This window comes from Macrobrachium nipponense, chromosome 38 (assembly GCF_015104395.2).
Source record: "Macrobrachium nipponense isolate FS-2020 chromosome 38, ASM1510439v2, whole genome shotgun sequence".
In the NCBI taxonomy this organism is placed as follows: domain Eukaryota; kingdom Metazoa; phylum Arthropoda; class Malacostraca; order Decapoda; family Palaemonidae; genus Macrobrachium; species Macrobrachium nipponense.
Window position 1 is genome coordinate 18,619,966 of NC_061098.1, and position 22,597 is coordinate 18,642,562.

General features: G+C 47.2%; 1 protein-coding gene across 1 annotated transcript in view; it reads right to left on the reverse strand.

Annotated features, from left to right (window-relative positions):
• LOC135209765 (proteasome adapter and scaffold protein ECM29-like) overlaps positions 1-22,597 on the reverse strand; it is a 104,066-nt gene that overhangs the window by 17,062 nt on the left and 64,407 nt on the right. Inside the window, 7 exon segments of the mRNA XM_064242550.1 lie at positions 8,875-9,004; positions 9,921-11,207; positions 11,348-11,593; positions 11,698-11,868; positions 12,259-12,376; positions 21,307-21,490; positions 22,025-22,139. Of these exon segments, the coding sequence (XP_064098620.1) occupies positions 8,875-9,004; positions 9,921-11,207; positions 11,348-11,593; positions 11,698-11,868; positions 12,259-12,376; positions 21,307-21,490; positions 22,025-22,139 (2,251 nt within the window).

A 22,597-nucleotide genomic window follows, 5' to 3' on the forward strand; every position in this document is an offset into this window, starting at 1 on the left:
AAAGTTCCTCTGTATCTCGGGAGTGACTGCGTCTTGTGGAGTAGGACCGTCCAGTCCTCCAGCAAGAACAGATCCCGTGATACTCCTCCTTCAGAAGGAGGAACAGCGGCAGACCCCTGACAGTCACCTCCAACTACTTGCGCGTATGTTCTGGTCGGTCCTAGAACCGTGCCTGAGCCATACGGCGTCATAGCGGGATCGCGAGCGGCGCACCTCTCGTGATCATTCCTTGGTACCTCGCTCCTCCCGGTGTAGCCCGAGGAGGTTGAAGGTACGGGAGAGGCAGACCTGACGCTCCCCCTCGCTCGCTGGCCGGACCAGCTGCGTGGCAGGGCTGCTGCTGGATCGTCAACCCGCGTGGCGATCGAGCAGGCAGGCCTAGCCTTGCCGCTCGCCTGGGGGCGAGTGGCTCGGCTGAGAACGTTGACGCTGATCTCTAGCGTCAGCGAGCTGTTGCTTGTTACCGTCTCCGCCGTGGGGTCCCCTATGGGAGCGGCGGTCAGGTGACCTGCTAGGCTCTCTGTCGCGGCGAGACCGGCCAGCGTCCTCTCGGCGCGTCGAGCCGCTGGTACCAGCCGTTGCGGGGACCCCTTCCTCGCCTCAACCCGTGGCTAGTCAGCGACCGCATGTCAACCCGAGCAGCCGGTTGGTCGCTGCGAGAGCGTCCACTGGCCTGGCGAGAGTCGTGTGCACGACTCTCGCCAGTCTTCTGCTCCGCGCCGCGGTCTTGACGGCGAGCGAGCTCGGCGTCAACACTTTGGCTGGAACGGTCTCCCGTGGAAGAGCGTCCACTCGGTACTTCTCGCGAACGAGAAGCGGCCGAGACGGAACCTGATTTAGCGGCAGGCACCGCTAACACCAGGTGAGGACGTACCAGCCGAGGCTGGTACACCTCTGGTCCCCGTCGTCTTCTTCTTTGCAGAGGAAGAGACGGGCCCCGTTCCCGAAGGAACAGGAGGACCAGCAGAAGAGCTCCCCGAATCGCCTGAGCGAGACGGGCCCTTAGAAGATCCCGAAGGAGTCTTCTTAGGGGGGGAGGAGGGGCAGCCTTCTTCTTCTTTCGGCTGGTTAGCCTTAGAAGTCAAGGGGAAGGGGAAAGGAGGCAGCAGTACGACGAAGAAGACGACGAAGACACGAAGACGACGACGACACCTTCCTCTTCTTCCTCTTCTTCTTCGCCAGGCTCCACAGGACAGACGTCAGGGTCTTCCATCCAGGAGGGAGCCGGGGCAGTTGCCGAAGCAACAGGGCCCGACTGCACCTGTCCCGGAAGAACCTGAGACTGTAGCAGCACCACCAACAGCAGGAGCGACAGGAACAGGTCCAGGAACAGCAGGAACAGCAGGAACAGCATGTACAGCATCTGAAAAGGAAGGAGCAGCAGGGACAGCAACAGGTACGGCAGGCACGGCAGGAACCACAGGAGAGCCAGGCGTCCTGTCGGCAGCTTACCGTCATTCTCGGCACTGGTCGGCAGGTCTAGGGGGTACTCTTAGGGCAGCGGAAGTCCGGGGTCGGCAACACAAAAAACCCAGGTGGCGGTGGCACCGTCTCTTTGGTACGGCAGTAATAGGTTTGTGCACCGCAGCCGTAGGCGTCACCGTCATTACATGCGGCTTGTACAACCAAGTGCGGCGGCATTGTCATATGCTGGTGTTGATATGATGGTAGTGGTAGTGGTTACCGTACCATGAGTGACCACTGCCGACCCCGCCAACCGCTGAATCAACCCCTGGATACTTGGTCACTCCCTGCAGTCCCAGCGACTCCCACACCGGGGTGTCCAAGGTCGTCCTTCGCTGTGGCACATCTGCGGAAGCAACAGTCGGGTTAGTAAGAGGGGTTCCCTCGCGCCTGGGGGAGAAGAACCCCACCCAGAGCGGAACGGAAGACCCCGAATACAACTGGAAGTCCGGTAGCGGGCGCCCTCCTCCACACTCGACGGATCGAGAGAGGAGAAGGACTCCGCTACCCCCCCCGCAGGGGAAGGCGCGAAACGTGGGGGCTGACCGGGAGGCAGGAAAGAAGACGAAGTGTCAGTTACCAAAGGAGTCACTGGAGAGCTTTCCGATGACTTCTTTGGAGGCCTAAGTCTCTTCCTGCCCTCGTACAGAACCCACTGCGCCTCGGACGAACAATTCATACAAGTTATACATGGCTCGTTGCGGGAGCCATTCTCGCGCCCCCGGCAACGAGTACAAACCTCATGTGGATCCACATCCACGAATGATCTAAATCCGCCGCATTCTACGCCCCTCCAAGCCCGGGTACCACACTCTAAGGCTACGGGCGACTGGGGGGCGCGGCGAAAGATCTCCATTTCTTGATCACTCATATTGCAAATGAATAAAGAAATGTATAAGTACTTACAATCATATACTCTCAATTAAACCAGAAAAAGAGGGCTGATACTCAAAGCAAACGACAAAAGCGGGCAGAGCGATGACGAACACGTCCTATCTCCACACGGCCGAAAGCAAAAGTGATTTGTTTACCTGCGCGGCGCGCGACGATCGGACAAGCAGTTAACTACCGTTCTCCCCTTGTTCGAAGCTTACGACCGTTTTCCAGCTGCCTGCCCTAGCCTAACTTCCTATTGTTAAAGGACCGATGGTTTGTATTACGTATCGGAACAACTGAGTCTTTTTGGTGAACAGACTGGTGTTCGTCCAACCCTGGAGTGCCTCCCTGGTCGTAAGAGCAAGGGAGGGATCCAAACCTCTGTCCGATTGATCGGGGTGTGCACCGCAGGATCAATGGTCAGACCTCTGGGCCAAGTACTAAGAGAGAGGCAAGCGTATCTCTTCGTACCAGCAAGCAAGAACTTGTTCCTGTTTGCAAGAGACAATCATAAAATGATGGGTTTGTCTCAAATTGGCATCCACTTCCTCCCCTTGTTGGAGGAAGTGGTGGATATTTACTCCTATCCCACTGAAAGGGATAGGATGGTGCTCTATTGAGTAGCTCACCTGCATCTCGTCCTTACCCAGCAGGGTGACGACCGTGTCCCTCTACCCAGAGGTAGAGGGAAGAAAAAGATGGGAAGAGGAGCCAATCACACTCTCATTCATCCATTCTTACGGTCACACCAGGACTCGATGCTGTTCAGCCTGCGAGGGTCTGTTAACTACACAACGTGTTGAGCAAACCACCACGGTTCCCAAGGAAAAAGATCCAAGGAACTGTGGGCAATATCCCGAAGGTAGAAATGGAGGTGCATGCGATCTGTTGGACCAGGCGCCTGCCTTCATTACCTGCGCCACGGAGAAGTTCTTGCGGAACGCGAGAGAATGATGAAGAGGCGTCCACACTCATCCTGGGTGTCGAGTTTCTTCAGACAGCTCCGTCGCGCCTTCACAGGACAAAGCAGCATAGCCTTCGTATCGGAGGCGGTGAAGTCCATTAGGGAGGGTATTGTGAAGGACTCGAACCAATCGTCAGTTACCGAAGGGTTCTGAGTCTTCGCTACGAAGATCGGTACGAAAATCGCAGCGTCACAAATCCCCATCCCTTTGTGCTTGACTTCTCAAGAGAAGTCATGCAGTTACCTAAGACGAAAAGAAGGGGATAGTCGTATGACCTATCCCTCTTCTCGACTTTGGTTATGTACAGTACTCATACTGACAAGCTATTAAGACGAAGTAATGATTGCTCTGGAACAACCGAACTAAGTCCACAGCATAGTTCGTAACTGACTCGGGCGCTCTGACAGCTGCCGACTGACTGGTTCGGAATCGGTAGAGGCAAGTTGTCCAAGCATCCGGGTAAGTCACGTGACCTTCGCCCTTTAAAGAGTTATGCTGAGAGACCAAACAAATAAAATATTTGTTAGTCACCGATGCCGGACGGCGCGGCGATGATTCTCTTAATGCATAAGCTCAAAAGGCGAAAGTCAATTGCCTTCAAAAGACCGGTCCCTGATGGCAAGAAAATCTCATAGACGTTGAATCTCAGCTTAAGGAGAAAAAACACTATGTGACGTTGAAGACGAAGGTAGGCAATGAATGCAACCTACGTCTTCCAGCTGAATCGAGAGAAGGAATCTCAAGATTCTAAACCTGTGCTTACAAATGACTGAAAACGCTAACCGCCATTTCATTGCTGTCCGGTGTGCAGTGAAAGCGGGGCGTTCTTCAGTAATGAAACACAGGGGAGAGCCGCCTGAAGAACTGCTTCTCATGGGCTGAACGTTTGGAAGTAGAGCTGGCAGGTGTGGGAGTAGGCGATGTCTTTCAATACATCTGCTAATCCGGGGTGAACAATGAACAATTGCACACCTCCGAATACAAGTTATTTTGAGGACAAACTCAGATTCCGCAAAAATCATTCGCATTATCGAGATACGATGCAGCAAGAGACTATTACAGAATTCTGTTACCGTGCGGTAAACAGAAAGACGAGAGTCGAATAGATATCTCTGTTTAAAATTCTCGCAATACCGAAGACGATGAATACTAGCGTATCACAGCAGTAGATGGTCATTCATGTATGCGAGAATCCCCGTTAATCAGAGACTTAAGTCCGTGATTGTTGGGCAGAGATACGGTTGGTATTCAATCAAAGCAGGTGAGAAAGACATAACCAACCGTCCATCTCAAAGCGGCAGCTGGTACTGAAATGCCTCGGGCAATTCAATACGCAGTAGCTATCGCTGACTCGTCATCCTGAGTTGCAAGTAATCCTTTCCACGAAGGAATGCGTTCGGCTAGAACCACCGAGCATAAAAGATATGCTCGAACAATTATATTTATGCGAAACGAATTTCGGTAAATATAAAAGCTTAAATGGTGTTGTTGTGACAACACCATAAGTATATAAAATTGAAACTGGAAACTCCTGGGAGGTTGCAGGCAACCGAGTTGCAGTTCAATTAGAATACTTTTCGTCAAAGTCGCAATCCGTAGAATAACCAGGATATGCGCCTACCCCTCGGACCATTCAACTGCTTAGCAGAATCATGTCGCGAGGTTAATATACGTAGTATATTTGTAGGATTCTGAACAACGATCTCCATCCTAAATTCTTTCCTTCAAGAAAACAAAATAAGGATTGGAGATCGACCACCTTCGGTCTCTATCAAAGAGAGTGAAGAAGTCTTCCTCGAAGGAAAGCTTCAATGGTGAACAGAATACTAAGACGATAGTTCAAGCCAAACTGGATATTCCCGTCCGTTCTTCTCTATTCCAGGTTGGTCGCCTACTGTGAGATAGTCTTCTTTCAGCAGCAGTCTTCTTCCTAATGCTAGAAATTCCAGGAATTCGAGCATAGGCGAGGTTCCCGATTATCGTGTAACATATCGGGGATTCTCGTCTCGCTCACTTTGGACCGTGGTCTCGCCTAAGTGTTTGGAGATCGTAAGAAACTCTAACACTCTGAATGCGCTAGAAATTCCGTAGAATTCTAAGCAGTCTGCGAAACCCCCACCGAATTCGTCGGAGAGACAGAACTGACGCTACCCCCTCCCCCCCCTGACGGTCGCCTCCAATCACTTGCGCGTACGTCCTGGTTGGTCCTAAGACCATACGTGGCACGTGCGGTGTCGTGACGGGATCGTGAGCGGCGCACCTCTCACGATCACTCCTAGCTACCTCGCTCTTCCCGGTGTAGCCCGAGGAAGTTGAAGGTAGTGGAGAGACAGACCTGACGCTCCCCCCCCGCTTGCTGGCAGGACCAGCGTACGTGGGGGGCTGCAGCCGATCACCAACCCGCGGTGGGGATCGATCTGCAGGCCTGGCCGTGCCGCTCACCTGTGGCGAGCGGCTCGACTGAGCACGTCGACCCCGGTCCCGTGCGTCAGACGAGCTGCTGCTGGTCACCGTATCCGCCCGGTCCCTGTGGGAGCGGCGGTCAGGTGACCTGCAGAGCTCGCTTTCGCGGTGAGACCGGTGAGCGTCCTCGCGGCACGTCAAACCGCTGGTACCAGCCGAGGCTGGTACCGTCGGTCGAGGGGACCTGGGGGACCTCTTCCCAGCCTGAACCTGTGGCCGGTCAGAGACCGTCACGTCCACCCGAGGTACCGCTGGTCGCTACGAGAGCGGCCGCTGGCCTGGCGAGAGTCACCTGAGCGGCTCTCGACAGTCTTCTGCTTCGTGCCTCGGTCATGACGCTGAGCGAACTCAGGCGTCTTAACTTTGGCTGCACGGTCACCCGAAGGAGACCGTACACTCGGAACTTCTCGCGGACGAGAAACCGAGCCGGTACCTGGCTTAGCAGCAGAGCTGCCAAGACCAGGCGAGGGTGTACCAGCGGTAGCCAGCACACCCTTGGTCCCCGTCTTCTTCTTCTTCTCAGAAGGGGAGACGGGCCCCGTTCCCGAAGGAACAGGAGGACCAGCAGAAGAACCCCCCGTCACACCGGAGTGTGACGAGCCCTTCGAAGTTCCCGAAGGAGTCTTCTTAGGGGGGAAATCCGGTTACCAGCTGGTCGCTGCGAGAGCGGCCGCTGGCCTGGCGAGAGTCACCTGAGGTTCTCGCCAGCCTTCTGCTCCGTGCCGTGGTCTTGGCGCCGAGCGAACTCTGGCGCCGAAACTTTGGCTGCACGGTCTCCCGAGGGAGAGCGTACACTCGGGACCTCCCGCGAACGAGAGACCGAGCCGGAACCTGGCGTAGCGGCATCGCCGCTAGCACCAGGCGAGGAAGTACCAGAGCTAACCGATACTCCTCTGGTCCCCGTCTATCTCTTCCTTACGGAAGGGGAGACGGGCCCCGCTCCCGAAGGAGCAGGAGGACCAGCAGAAGGACCCACCGAGGTGGGACGGGCCCTTAGAAGTTCCCGAAGGAGACTTCTTAGGGGGGGGAGGCAGCCTTCTTCTTCTTCGGATTATGGGCCTTAGAAGTCGAAGGGGAAGAGGCAGCAGCAGACGAAGACGAAGATGACACCTTCCTCTTCTTCGTCAGCTCACGCAGGACAGTCGTCAGGTCCTCCATCCAGGCCGGAGTCGGGCCTATTGCCGAAGCAACACGGCCCGACTGCACCTGTCCGGAAGGACCTGGGACTGGTGAAGACACACCATGGGCAGGACCAGCATGGAGAGGCGCAGGAACCAGGAGCGACAGGAACAGCAACCAGCTCAGGAGCGGCAGGAACAGCGGCAGCGGTAAACACAGAAGGGACAGCCAAGCCAGTAGCGGGAACCACATCAGCGACAGGTACGGCAGGCCCAGCCATCGCCTCGTAGAATCATCGGCAGCCAGCGGGAACCTGGTACTGGCAGCCGGTCCAGGGGCGAGCTGCTGGAACAGCGGAAGTCTGGGGCAGGCAACACGAAGAAAACACAGGCGGCGGCGGCATACCCCTCCTCGGTACGGCGGCGACGGCCCTAGAAGCGGCAGACGGCGTCACCGACACAGCATGGGGAGTGTAGACCAGCGGGGGGAAGCAGCATAAGCGGCCGTGAAGGTTGTAGTGGAGACCGCTCCAAGGTCACCGCCCCAGACCTCGCTCGACGCTGCAGCAGATCGTGGATGCTAGGCACACCCTGCAGCTGCAGTGGCCCATACCTGTCCAAGGTCGTCTCCCACGGATGTAGCACCTGCGGTAGCACAGACAGATTAGTAAGAGGGGTTCCCTCACGCACGGGGGGAGGGACATGCCCCACCCCGAACGGAAGGAAGACCCCCAAAATAACAAAATACGAGGAAGCTGAGCGGGGGGGGCAGGAAAGAAGACGAAGAATCGGATACCAAGGGAGTTGCGGGAGAGCTTTCCGACGACTTCCTGGCAGACCTTCGCTTCCCCTACCCCCGCACAGCAGTGAAAAGTAATATGAAAATGAAACAGAATACTGCACTTGCAATTCACTTCATAGAACTTAAAGGGGGAAAGATCAATTCCCGGGTAAGAGCGGAAACTTGATCCATAATAATATGATGCTATCATAAATATATATGAAAATGAACAATACTGCACTTGCGATTTTCACTTTCACAGCAATAAATCGTAAGGATTAATTCCCGGGTAAGAGCGGAAATTGATCCAAAATTAAATTTGATGCAATTAATAAATGAAAATGAAAAGAAAACTGCATTGCGAATCCACTTTCATTGCATTCTATTCATACAAAATAAGAGGCTCGTGCCGAGCGCAATCAAGCTCTCGGCAACGAACGCACAGGGCAAAAATATAATGAAAAAGAGTACTTACATCTTTCAATTACACACTTTCGCCCAAAATACATGACTCGGCGCGAGTGCGCCCGCCCTCGGCACCGAGACATAATTCAAGTCAATTTCATGAAAAGAGCGGAAATCGCCGTCTCTACGGCGATAGCTCCATGTTGATTCATAATTAAGTAATGAAAATGAAAACAGTGTACTTACAGTTTCATTTTCAAGATCAAACAAACCATTAGTAGAAAACACAATATAAACAAAGCATACGACGATGAAACGGGCAGAGAGCGATGACGAACACGTCCTTCACACCCGCGGCCGAAAGCAAAAGTGATTCTTCACCTCTCGGGCGCGCGGGCGCGCGCACGATCGGACAAGCAGTTAACTACCGTTCTCCCCTTGTTCGAAGCTTACGACCGTCCCAGCTGCCGCTAGTTACCTTCCTATTGTTAAAGGACCGAGGGTTTGTATTACGTATCGGAACAAACGATGATCAATTGTATCCAAAAACGAAATCAAGCCGGAGATACCAACAACGATGTTGCCAGTATGGCCGACAGAAAAAATCTGATGGAAAACGGGAATGGGTTCCTATTCCTGCCACCCAGCGGCGGCGCGGTGGATCACCTGACCTACCTGTAGCGTGTGCGCGAAATTCGAAATTCTGTCGGCGCGACGGAGTCAATAGCTATGTATATATCTGACAGGTAAGTTGAATGTATAAAATTAAATATTGCTCGAATATTTGTATAAAAATAATTACCTTGAGTTTCTTTGGCATTCGGCCAAGCACGACCAAGGGAATGAACCATTTCATCAATGAGATCCCACATGAGAGATTCTTCCGTTTTGTTCCGCTCCTCCTCGTCTTCATCCTTCTGATCTTCTTTATCCTTCATAAAACCATTTAAAAATACATTTAATCTTGTTCTAGTTTGATAAACAGGTCATTACTTACCTGAATACAGATCAATACACTGTTTATACCAAACAAACCACTGCCTTAGTTAGCCTTATACTTTAGTGCAAAGAGCAGACTGCAAAAACATTCATTAAAAGGTCATTCCACTACATTATGTCGTAAAAGATATCCCTCAATATTGACAACACCGCAATTTCCCTTCCCAAGTTCCATCAGGATGAAGTCTTCACTCCAGCCTTACCGCAATTCAACTAGCCAACATTACAAATTCCAGTGTTGTGATATTTCACTATTTTTCCAAAGACTAGTGTGGAGGACTATATCGTTCATTTCTTCCCTAGCTTGGTACACAATTTAAGGTCAAGCTGACCTTTTGGTATGCTATCTCAACTGGAAGAGGCCACTGACCTCCACAATGAGCATACACTGGGATTCAGTGTACTGTACCAAGCTTCTGAAGTGTAATGTAAGCTGATATTGGTATTCCTTCAAAAGTGTCTTTCTTCTAAGTCACATTTACTGCTCATACTAAGTAGGGAGTCTCTTTCACTATCTATTACAGTGGAACCTTCTTTTAAATAATGTTGATATGCAGTCAACATTTTAAACTAAAGAATAATGCTTCTTTAAGTAAGAGTTTGAAGTAATAATGTTTTAATAAATTCTAAAAAAATTCAGAAACAGGTCCCTTGGTCTTATTTTCCTTTACATTTGAAATTGCTCTCAACCTATCACATTTATTTTTATAAAAAATCTCATTAAGGAGGCAACACATTTTTAGCATAATAAAAGTTTATAATGTACAACTGTAGAGCCCTACTTATATAAAAAAGTTTATAATGTACAAGTGCAAATAAAGAAGCATTACAAAATGCTTAGATACTTACATTTTTCAAATATGGAAGACATATTTCAAATACTTGCTCAAATCTGTCAATGTCGTATGTATCCAATACAACAGTAAGTGCTTTTATGGCATGTATTTTGTATTCCATTTTTTCCTTGCTGGCTTCTCTTGTTAATACTTTTACTACATCTTCTATTAAAAGTCCATCTATATCTGGATGCTTGAGACTACTCAAGATGGACTTGGTATGTACAGCAACATTTGATAAAGCTGTCACTAAAGCTTCTTTACCAGTCCATGTTCTCCCATGCAAACTAGAGGTTAAAAGTATAACCAGGGATGAGACAAAACCATCATTCATACTTGGACCAAGCTTCTTTGAAACTGTGGAAAGAGCTCTACCTGCTTGGGCTTTCATTGCCCAATTAGAGCTTTGCAATGCTAATTCACAAATGGCTATGATCTCATTAAGATATAATCTCACACCAGATTCAGTTCCAGGAGTGTTATCTGACCAAATCTCTTCCCAGATTTCAGCACCACTGGGGTCATTATCTGGAGTTTTTTCAGCATGCATGGCTAAAAATGCAAGTGGCATTGCTTCACATGCATGCTGTTTCATTACATCATTATTCTGAGCATGCATACTTCTCATTGTTAAGGCCCCACTTAATCGGATACTATCTTCTTCCTTCTCTAGGTACCAAGACTGTAATTTGGCAAGCAATCTTTCAACACTGGATGGTTTTGCAGTTTTAACAAGGTTTCCGATTGCATTAGCATAAACTTTTCTGACCACTGGATTTCTGTCACTTAGACCATTTACAAGTGCTGCCAAAAGTTTTCCAGTATACTTTTCTAGTGGTCCTGGACAAGTGTGAGTTAAAGTTTCCACAACATGGGCTGCTCCAGCACGACTTGCAAGTCCAACAGAGTTTTTGAGTACATCAACCAGACCTCCTACTAGCTTTTCCATTGCTTCTTCATCTACAAACTGCAAAACATAGTTAAGAGTGTCCATCATTGGTGTACCTCGTGCTGCAGCTATTCTAGCTACATCTAACTTTTCTCTGTCCTCCTCATTTAACCTTACTGAAGTATAACTTAGGGCTTGCGATTCAAGGCCCGATAATGCCTCTAATAATGCAGGAATTAAAGTTCCCAAATGAGGTTTCACTAATGATCCCCCTGATCGACATAATTTTGATACAGTTTGCAAGCTAATACTTCTGACCTCTGAGACTGTACTTGTGATACCAGATGTGAGTAAGATGGGTAAAACTTCCTGTAACATTTTCTGACTTTCCTCACCAGTTCCTTCACACACCTGAAATACAAAAATGAATACACAGATGGAAGATATTTGGATTATTTGGAAAAAAAATACAGAAATATATCACCGAAAAATTTAAGTGCAAAAAATTTAAAATATTCAAATATGCATACTCAAGAATGCAAACACTATACCTTGATACAGCTTTTACTTAATGCCTGCAATGTCTTCTCTGATGCCAGTCTTACAGATTCTTTAATATCATCACGCACTCGGAAGAGAACAGTCCAGATCTCATTTATATGAGATAAGGCATTTATTGCTGACTGTCTTCTAAGTAAATCAGTCAGGGCCAGGCAAGCAGATTCTCGTACTCTCCATGTACTATGAGTCAGGTTGTTGATGAGATCACAGAGTATGGGTTCATAATACTTTTCAATCTGAAAAACAAAACAATGATTATGGAAAAATTTAAGTACTACTTCCATTTACAATTGTTAAAAAATTTAACAATGTAGCAGAGTAGAATACAGTCACTACTTACAGTTTTTGCTGTATCTGTGACTAGAGCATTCCATATGGAAGTCATGGGTTGCTGAATCTTTGGTGTTGGGTCATACTGGTATCTGTATAATTTTGGTATAATTTGTGGCAAATATGGTTCAAGTTGCATTCCCGCTTGTGAGGCCAGTGTACTAAAACCAAATGCTGCTCCCTGAAAATACAACATACAAATTATCAGAAAGGCTATTACCAAAAAATTTAATTTCAATTATACTAAATAATATGCAATATTTTATTCCCCAAAATATGTATCAGGGCATTATACTAACTGTATACTGGTTGGAAATGCCAACTAAGCCCTGCAACCAGGAAAATATACACTTGAAAAATTATTCAAGTTTCACAGTAACAATGCAGAAAATCAAACACGAATTCAAATTTAGAAAAAGTTTCCTGATGTGAATTTGTCTACTTTCATCCCCTAATAACCTCTTTTCTTTTCACAAGTCATAAAAACCTTTCTACTTCACATCTTCCTTCCAGAACAATAAAATAATACATAGCAACCAAAACATTACAAAAACTGATAAAAATATCTAACCTTTTTGGAATTCCAAACAGAATTATGATTGGCTAGATTCATAAACTTGTAGATTAAATCTGGCTGATTAAGGTCTGTTGCCAGTGAGCATAATTCACGATAAGTTGACAGCTGACCTCTGGAAGTGAAAACAAATAAATTGGCAACAGTAACACCATGAACTCAAGAAGTCATCTTTGCATCCATGTTTCAAGTTAAAGTAATGAGATTATTTAAACAGCTAAGAAATTCAAACAGCAATTTTTGTTGAACATAAAATGATATTGTAATGATACAATAAAGTTTGTTCATACTTACCTGGCAGATATATATAATTTAAGTACCCACCCACCTCCCCTCAGGAGACAGTGGAAATAAATTATGAATAGAAAATGGGAATGGTTCCTGATACCCGCCTCCCAGCGGCGGGAATGGGTACTAACCACCTGACTCCCACTACGTGTGTCGTAAGTTTTTAATTTCTGTCGGACTTCGGAAAATACAGCTATATATATATCTGCCAGGTAAGTATGAACAAACTTTATTGTATCATTACAATATCATTTTGTTCATGAAACTTACCTGTCAGATATATATATAGCTGAATCCCACCTTTGGTGGTGGGAAGACAGAATAGAATTTTTAGGAAACATATACATGCAGATAATTGATATCTTGGTTCCTTACCTGTTAGCATAGCTGGCTTCGTGGTTACTGCCACGTAAGTCTTGCTTGTGCTACTAGAGTTGCCAGCGAGGTAGAGACCTAAAAGCTGGTGCACTCAAGATGATCTGTCAACGGGGGCGTGACCACGATGTGACTAGACCATTGAACATACAATGAGGGCAACGAAGTAAAAAACCACCTGGCCTAGTCTACCAAAGGTATTCCACTAAACTAGACTAAAGAAGGGAGATCCGCCTCGGGCGGTCAACCCCACAACCAAAAAAAAAACACACACAATTAAAAGCTCACCTAACCACTAAAGGAAAGGATGAGTGCTACCTCCTGCCCCCAAAACAGTGTCTGCAGCGACGTATGGTCCAAGCGACGAGCAATGTTCGTATGTCGCTTTCACCTCCCGCAGGTAGTGTGAAGCGAACACCGAGTTGCTCCGCCAATATGTGGCACTCAAAATGTCACTGAGTGCCATATTTCTGTGAAAGGCTATCGAGGTCGAAATAGCCCTCACCTCGTGGGCATTCACTTTTAAAAGCTTCATGTCACTATCACTACATGTGGAATGAGCTTCCTTAATGGTGTCTCTCAAGAAGAAAGAAAGCGCGTTCTTTGACATGGGAAGATCAGGCTTCTTAACAGAGCACCACAAGTTGCCCGAAGGTCCTCTACAGTCCTTCGTTCTGTCTAAATAGAATTTGAGAGCCCTGACAGGGCACAGGACTCTCTCTGGCTCACTACCCACGATCTCTGTCAAACCCTTGATTTCAAATGTCTTGGGCCAAGGGTTGGAAGGGTTTTCGTTCTTTGCTAAGAACATAGGGCTTAAAGAACAAACAGCATCAGAGTTCTTAAACCCAACATGCTTGCTTATAGCCTGGATCTCACTAACTCTCTTCGCCGTCGCCAGAGCAGTTAGAAAAAGTGTCTTCCTTGTAAGGTTTCTAAGCGAAGCTAAGTTGAGAGGTTCAAAATTACTGGACATCAAAAACTTTAGAACAATGTCTAAGTTCCAAGAAGGAACTCTTGGTTGAGGTACCTTCGAAGTCTCGAAAGACTTCAGAAGATCATGAAGATCTCTGTTATTGGCTAAGTCCAGTCCTCTATGCCTAAAGACTACAGAAAGCACACTTCTGTAGCCTTTTATCGTAGGCACCGCTAAGCGAACTTCATTCCTCAAGTAGAGAAGGAAGTCTGCGATCTGGCTCACAGAGGTAGAGGTGGAGGAAATGCCTTTCTTCCTGCACCAGCTCCGAAAAACAGCCCACTTGGATTGGTATACGGCAATAGAAGAAGGTCTCCTTGCCGTTGCGATCGCTTTCACCACAGGTCTTGAAAAACCCCTCGCTCTGGCCAACTTCTGGATAGTCTGAACGCAGTCAGACTCAGAGCGGGGAGGTTTTTGTGATACCTCTCGAAGTGGGGCTGTTTGAGTAGATCTATCCTTGGAGGCAGAGTCCTCGGAAAGTCTACTAGAAAAGACATGACCTCTGTGAACCAGTCGGTCGCTGGCCAGAAGGGGGCGATGAGAGTCATCCTCGTTCCCTCTGATGCCGCGAATTTCCTTATTACTTCCCCTAGGATCTTGAACGGGGGAAAGGCATATACGTCTAGTCCCGTCCAGTCCCAAAGAAGGGCATCTACTGCCACTGCTCCTGGGTCTAGAACTGGTGAGCAGTACAGCGGGAGTCTCGTTGTCCTGGAAGTTGCGAAGATGTCTACGAGAGGACATCCCCATAACTTCCACAACCTCTGGCATACTTCCTGATGAAGGGTCCACATCCGTCGGCAGAAGTTGACTTTGTCGACTGAGCAGATCTGCACGGACGTTTTCTACTCCTGATATGAATCTCGTCCGATAGAGAACGTCGTGTGCCTTCGTCCATAACAGGATCTCTTTTGCAAGGAAGAACAGGGATCGAGAGTGGGTTCCTCCCTGTTTCTTGAGGTATGCCAGGGCTTGTGGTGTTTGTCCGAGTTGATCTGCACCACATTGCCGGAGACTTCGTTCTGAAAGAACTGGAGCGCCAGATGAACTGCTGCCAGCTCCTTGAGGTTTATGTGCCAGGACACCTGTTCCCCTCTCCAGGTGCCTGACACTTCCTCCCCCCCCAGTGTTGCTCCCCACCCCGCGGAAGACGCGTCGGAAAACAACACTAGGTCGGGGTTCTGAAGCTTGAGGGAAAGACCCTCTGCGAGCTTCAAAGGGTCGGTCCACCATCTTAGATGTTCCTTTACCTCTTCTGATAACACCAGAATCGAATCCAAAGTGTTTTGGTGCTTCCAATTGTCCGCAAGGAAGAATTGAAGAGGTCTGAGGTGCAACCTCCCTAGGGAAACAAACTTCTCCAGTGAGGAAATGGTCCCCAGCAGACTCATCCATTCCCTCACTGAGCATGATCCTTCCCCAGAAAGGTTGACACTTTGCTTAGGCAATCTAGTTTGTCGACCCCTGGGACGGAAAAGCCCGAAAAGCCACTGAGTCCATCTGAATCCCCAGATAGACTAAAGACTGAGAAGGGGTCAGATGTGACTTTTCGAGGTTCCACCAGAAGCCCCAGGGACTTCGTTAACGACAAGGTCGTGTGAAGGTCCTCCAGACACCGGTCTTTCGAGGAGGCTCGTACGAGCCAGTCGTCCAGGTAGAGAGAGATCCTGACTTTGGAAAGATGAAGCCACCTCGCAATGTTCTTCATCAGTAGGGTGAATACCATCGGAGCAGTGCTGAGTCCGAAGCAGAGAGCCCTGAATTGAAACACTTTTCCTTTCAGGACAAACCGCAGGTATTTCCTGGACTGGGGGTGGATGGGGACGTGGAAATACGCGTCCTGGAGATCTAGTGAAGCCATCCAATCCCCCGGTCTTAAGGCTCCCATCACTGACTGAGGTGTCTCCATCTTGAACCTCTGCTTGATGACAAAGAGGTTCAGGTTGCTGACATCGAGTACCGGTCGCCATTCCCCCGACTGCTTTGGCACCAGGAACAGTCTGTTGTAAAATCCGGGGGAATTCAGGTCGGAGACCTGTTCTACGGCGTGTTTCACGATCATCTGATCTAACAGATCGTACAGCACTTGTTGCTTTTCTCCCCGATAAGCAACTGACATGTCCCTGGGTGTCGTAGACAGCGGGGGTGGTTTCAGGAACGGGATCCGGTAACCCTTCTTTAAGATGTCCAAGGACCATTCGTCCGCACCTCTCTCTTCCCAGGCTTGCGCAAAAAGCTGAAGCCTGGCTCCAACCGGTGACTGAAGGACTTCTGTTTCACTTCTTGTTCTTGGCAAGCGCAGTGGCTCTGCCTCTGGAAGTGCCTCTTCCTCGAGGGGCTGGTCTCGAGGAAGAACTACCTCGAAAGGGCTTCGATTTCTTGAGAATCGAAACTCCCGAGGACGAAGTAACCGCAGGTCTCCTTGAAGATTGTGCGAGGAGATCTTACGTGGCCTTCTCCTGTAGGCTGGTAGCAATGTCTTTTACCAAAGCCTGGGGGAAGAGATGATCCGAAAAAGGAGCGAAGAGCAAATCTGCCTTTTGTGACGGAGAGACAGATTTAGCTGTAAAATTGCAAAACAGGGATCTCTTCTTCAAAAGCCCTGTGCAAAAGTGAGTTGTAAGCTCCTCCGAACCATCTCTGACGGCCTTGTCCATACACGACATTACGCTGGACAGCTCCCCCAGACTAATCGAGTCGGAACTCCTAGACTTGGCATCCAGAACTCCCAAACACCAATCTAGAAAGTTGAAGACCTCTAACGTCCGAAAGAGGCCTTTAAGGTGGTGGTCCATTTCCGTAGTAGACCAGGAAACTTTCGAAGAGGACAGGTGAGACCTCCTCGAGGCATCCACAATGCTAGCGAAGTCTCCTTGAGCTGACGAGGGAAGTCTAATACCTACGTCTTCTCCCGTCTCATACCAAATGCCAGCCTTCCCACTAAGTCTCGAAGGAGGCAGGGCAAAAGAAGTCTTTCCCTGAGACTTCCTTTTCTCCATCCAGTCATGGACCTTACGAAGAGCCCTCTTAGTTGAAAGGGACTTCTTCATTCTGACAAATGCCGAGACCTTGTTGATCTTGGAAGAAGAAAGTTGTGAAGGAGGAGAGCGAGGAGCTTCCGGATGAAACGTATCTCCAAACTCCGATTGAAGAAGGCGGGTCAATATCTGGTAGTCGGAAGAGACTGCCGCCAAAGGTTTCTCATCATCCACTTCAACCGAAGCGTCGCTAACCTCTGCTTCCGACACAGGTGAAGTTGGAGGAAGTAAGGCTGAACTAAGACCATCTGGTCTAAGTTTCCAAGAGGAGCGTTGCTGTGAAGTGGAAGGCAAAGCTGAATCCTTAATAGAAACTCCGGTCGTCTCTCTAAGACCCGAAGTAACTTGCAAAGTCTCATCAAAAACAGGTGGGAGACGACTAAAATCCACATCTTCGTCCACCCCAGAGCGGGTCGAACTGGTGGCGCCACACCTGGCGTCCGCTGGCGCACACCTGGCGTCCACTGGCGCACGCCGGGCTGCTACTAGCGCGGGATTGGCGTCCACTCGCGCGCTGCTGGCGTCCACTGGCGTGCGAATGACGTTTACTAAAGCGCGCTTAACATCTCGCGCGCGCTCTGCTTCCGCTGGTGCACTCTTAGATGCCACTGGCGTTCGCTTGGCTTCCGACCGAGCGTCAGGATCCTGAACTTGCACCGAAGCGTCCACGCAAGTATCGAGCTCTCGCACCGCAAGTTTACGAGCGGGTAATACCGCTTCATGCTCAGAGCGAGCAAATTCCTCTTCACGTCCTCTAGAGAGCCGCTGGGAGGGGTTGGGAGTCGCACGAACTCTAGCAGGCGAAGAAAGTGGAGAGATAGACGAGCGAGGAGAGGGAGAGGGAGACCTTCTAGATCTCTTCACAGGAAGACGGTCATCCTTTCTCCTGGGACGTGGTTGCGTCCCTTTCTTAGAAAGAGCATCAGCAAGTTGTTGCTGCAAAGAGCGCAGGATCTTCTCAGTAGGAGAGGATTCCTTGTCAGGTGACGGGCTGATCCTGTGAGAAGACGAGGGGCGAGGGGACGCCTTCTTCCTTCTCCCAGAAACTGCCGTTGCACGCGCTCGAGGCGCGACTGGGGCGCTCAACAAAGTCATCATCCGATGATGCCTTACGTTTCTTCTGTGGCGGGAAGGCTGCGAACACACTCTCAGGCGAAGATCGCCGCTCGATGAGCAAAAAACAAAAACTGGACGTGAAGCGTCACGATCACCAACGCTCCTTTTTCAGCGGGCCGTGAAACAGAGAATGAGAGCTCCACCCCTTGTGCGGGGAGGAAGCCTCTGAAGAAGAGAAACACTCTTTCAGGAGACGTGCACGCGCACGCTCCTTGGCAGTCTGGGTAGCGTCAACAGATACTGCCGAAGGCACGTCAGATCGGTGGGCGTTCCCCGTAACCCTCCTGCGGCTTTCGACATGCCCTCTCCCTGAAACCTGGGAGTCCGGCAGCGGTCTAGGCCTAGAGGCGAAATGGGGCCGATCTGATGCACCCTCCACAATCGAAGGAGCACTGTCACTGCACTTTGCACCTTCACTTTTGCCTTCTAAGGCGAGCACTTTAGATTCTAAATTACGAATCGACTCTAAGATAAGTGTAAGGGTATTACCCTCCACAGACACTGGTCCAGGGCCCGAAGGCAACACTACAGGGTTAGGAGTAGTGATTAAAAGAGGGTTAGTAGGAGAAGCATGAACTTCCTGACGTTTACCTGAAACGCTCCTGGAGGAAGACCTCCTTAACCTATCCCGTTCAAGCTTGCGCAGATAGGACTCATACGCTCTCCATCCAGAATCAGAAAGACACTCACATTCCTTGCAGCGACTTTCATACATACAATCATGCTCTCTGCAACTCTTACACAAAGTATGAGGGTCTACTGATGCTTTCAGTAGCCTATCTCGACAATCACTCTTGGTACAAAACCTGGCGCTAGCCGAACTAGAACCAGACATCTTATTTGAAGAGAAATCAAGCCAAAATCAATCAAATCCACAATTAACGTGTGCCTAGCCACCGATCCAAAAGTCAAGATACCAAAAAATCAAAAAGGGGTACTTATAGTAGCCAAGTTTCCTAAATTCAAGACGGAGGTGCTGAAAACTGTGTTTACAACACCGGCGACAGAAAAATTATGAATAGAAAATGGGAATGGTTCCTGATACCCGCCTCCCAGCGGCGGGAATGGGTACTAACCACCTGACTCCCACTACGTGTGTCGTAAGTTTTTAATTTCTGTCGGACTTCGGAAAATACAGCTATATATATATCTGACAGGTAAGTTTCATGAACAAACCAATACATAATCATAATCAGCCATATTCCATGTGAATCAAAACCAGCTATAATCCACTTTAAAAAGCTGAAGTAACAACGGTCCCACAGCACATGCCTACAGTGCATGGTCTGCTTGCAACATCTCATTCTTCTGTGTAGCTCTGAATGCATTGGATGTTTATAGTGCACCCAATCTATGTAGATTTCAGTCATTGTGCTTTTTTTTTATAAATGTTCTTTGCTTTCAGATTTTCTGAAAAGATAACATATGGATTCTTTTCCCTCAGAAAAGACACTTTGAATATGCATTATTTCTACTTTGGTATTCATAAGTTCTTTCTTTATGTTGCATTCTGACAGCTTGAACATACACAGTAACAACTGCCCTTGCTTAGCCCTTTACTTCTCCTTGTTACCTTGCTCAGGAGTCTCTATGTCCTTGTGAACTCCTTGTAATTGTTCTCTTTGACGAGTTTTCCTTACATAAGATGTTGGAAATGGGCCTATGATCTTTCCATGTTGGTTCCTGGTTCCTGCTTTTTGTTTGTTCAGTTCAGTTCAGTTCAGTTCAATTCTCTCTCTCTCTCTCTCTCTCTCTCTCTCTCTCGTCTCTCTCTCGTCTCTCTCTCTCTCTCTCTCTCTCTCTCTCTCTCTGGTCATGTTGAGTTAGTGGTAAGTCTGTGCTTGGTAACTCCTCCATCTTTGCCTGCAATTTCACTATTGGTGGCTTTGACTTCTCATTCACCAGTGGCTCCCTACTAACCCTGTTCCTGTGAATTTGATGTCTCCTTATTCTCTTGATGCATTCACTTCTCAACTCTTCACATGCCCTTGCCTGCCTCTGTTATTTGTGCCCCAGTATCTTGGCTGCCTTTGTGTCTTTTACTTTAAATTCAGTAGAGTAGGTATGAAGTATGGGGTATCCATCCAGCTCCCAGATAATGGCTTTCCTCCAAGGAGTGTCAGTTGGCTCTCGCTCTTCTCTTTAACCAGGTCTTGTCTCCCCCTCTCCTCCATTAATGCTTCCTTCAGAAGTGACAGAATTTTTCTTGCTTATTTTCCTTATCACCTGCAGTTCAAGAACACCCAAGAGCCATCGGTTGCTTTTTAGATGGTGGACTTTTTGGCATCGCCTGTTACTTTTGGGTCTACTACCTTCCCATTGGCTAGTACATTGTATATAAATATAAATAAAACATTAAATGCTTTTTATTGGATAAGACATGGGTAGAGAATGTAAAAGTGAAGGTACTACGCATGTTCATATTGGGCAAGCCTAAACAAATTTCAAATATCAAGTTTACACTACACACAACGAGAGAGAGAGAGAGAGAGGAGAGAGAGAGAGGAGAAGAGAGAGAGAGAGAGAGAGAGAAGAGAGAGAGAGTGAGAGAGAGGAGATAGAGAGAGAAGAGAGAGAGCCGGAGAGAGAGAGAGAGAGAGAGAGAGAGAGAGAGAGAGAGAGAGAGAGAGAGAATGTTTTATAAATGGGGGGATTTTTTGCACCTTAAAAAAACTAAAATTTTCACATTTTGTTGGGGTTTCTCTTCTTACAAAAGGTATATGGAGCAAGGCAATAATTTGGAATTTAAGCATAATACAAAATATAAATTTGTCAATGAATATTTCTTTTTTATTTTCAAAGTGATATATTCTATTACTCTCTTTTCAGTTATGCCCAGTTACCTTTTCCATTTGTTTACATCTTCTAGTGACTTCAGAAATTGTATACAATTTATTACCCACACATTAACATCAAAACTAAATTACTGTGATTCAAAACTTGTCAGGACATCAAGCTATAGCTCAATATTCAAGAGCCAGGCAATCCAATTTTATGAATAACCACTGGATCAGGGGATGTGGTAAAGAGCCTGATTCAACTATACATAAAATGATTACAAATTTCTAATAATTTTGTGATATTTATGCATGGTCATACCCATGAAAATATTAAGTCAATTATTTCAAGCATACAGATTTTCATAGTTCATGTCAATCACAATTATTCAAGACATGCTTAAATATTTAAATCAAGTAAAAAATTCTGCTACAAAGCAAAAAGAACATAAACAATACCAATTTAATTTACCCTGATGGAGCTTTGCCTAACTCTCCCTCATGAAAGATCTTTGTATCTTGGGTAACATTCTGGATCGTTCGTTTTCCCTCAGTTAGTGTCTGTACAAGGCCTTCAACCATAGACTGCCTAGTAGCTTCTGAGCAGCATTCATACACCACACCAAGACCTTTGGAAGCTGCATCTTGAACTAAATCTGTAAAATACGTATACTTAAAAGGAATAATCCAGGAATTTTTTTATGTTGGTTGGCTATAACTAAAAAATCTATGCTACCAGCTATTAAGAACCTCATACACAGTTATTTCAGAGTAAAAAAAAATAAAATAAAAATGTGCTACAGAATCTTAGAAGTCATCATGTATGTGAGATAAATTTTAAAAACTCCAGTAATAAACTTGCCAGTCTTTATAAAACTTACATTTCCAATGACAGTCTTTCAAAGTTTCTACTTATATTAAACTCTACCATAAGCCGTGCATACCTATTAGAGCACTAGTGCTACAGATAAAGAACTAAAGACCACAAGGTCAAGTTTGGGTAGGTGGAGTCAAAAACTAAGATGAATTTTAATAAAATACTGCATGGACATATTCACTTGTCTTACAATCCCACAAAATTTTTGTCAGGATTTTGTCAATTTTTGAGATTTTGATATTACTGCTAGAAGATCCCTTATAAAATCACAATTATTGGGAGTGCCTTTTAACTGTAAAAGAACCTAACTTACCATTACTGTCACCCAAGAGATTCATAAATGCATACTGGATCCTTGGAAGTCGTTTCTGTATGACACCTTTATTTCGACATCTCTTCAGCAATGCCAATAGCCATATACACGAAGCCTGAAAGCATCAAAGTTACTCTAATGACATGTGTCACAAAGATAATTAATATTCATAAATCAAGAAAAAATGACCAATTAATATATCTAGTTAATTTTCTTTAAAATGATATTGTTAAGATACAATAAAGTTTGTTCATACTTACCTGGCAGATATATATATTTTAAGTACCCACCCACCTCCCCTCAGGAGACAGTGGAGATAGAAATCTGATAGAAAATGGGAATGGTTCCTGATACCCGCCTCCTAGCGGCGGGAATGGGTACTAACCACCCTACTCCCACTATGTGTGTCGTAAGTTTTTAGAAATTCTGTCGGACTTCAGAGAATACAGCTATGTATATATCTGCCAGGTAAGTATGAACAAACTTTATTGTATCTTAACAATATCATTTTGTTCATGAAACTTACCAGTCAGATATATATATAGCTGAATCCCACCTTTGGCGGTGGGAGAG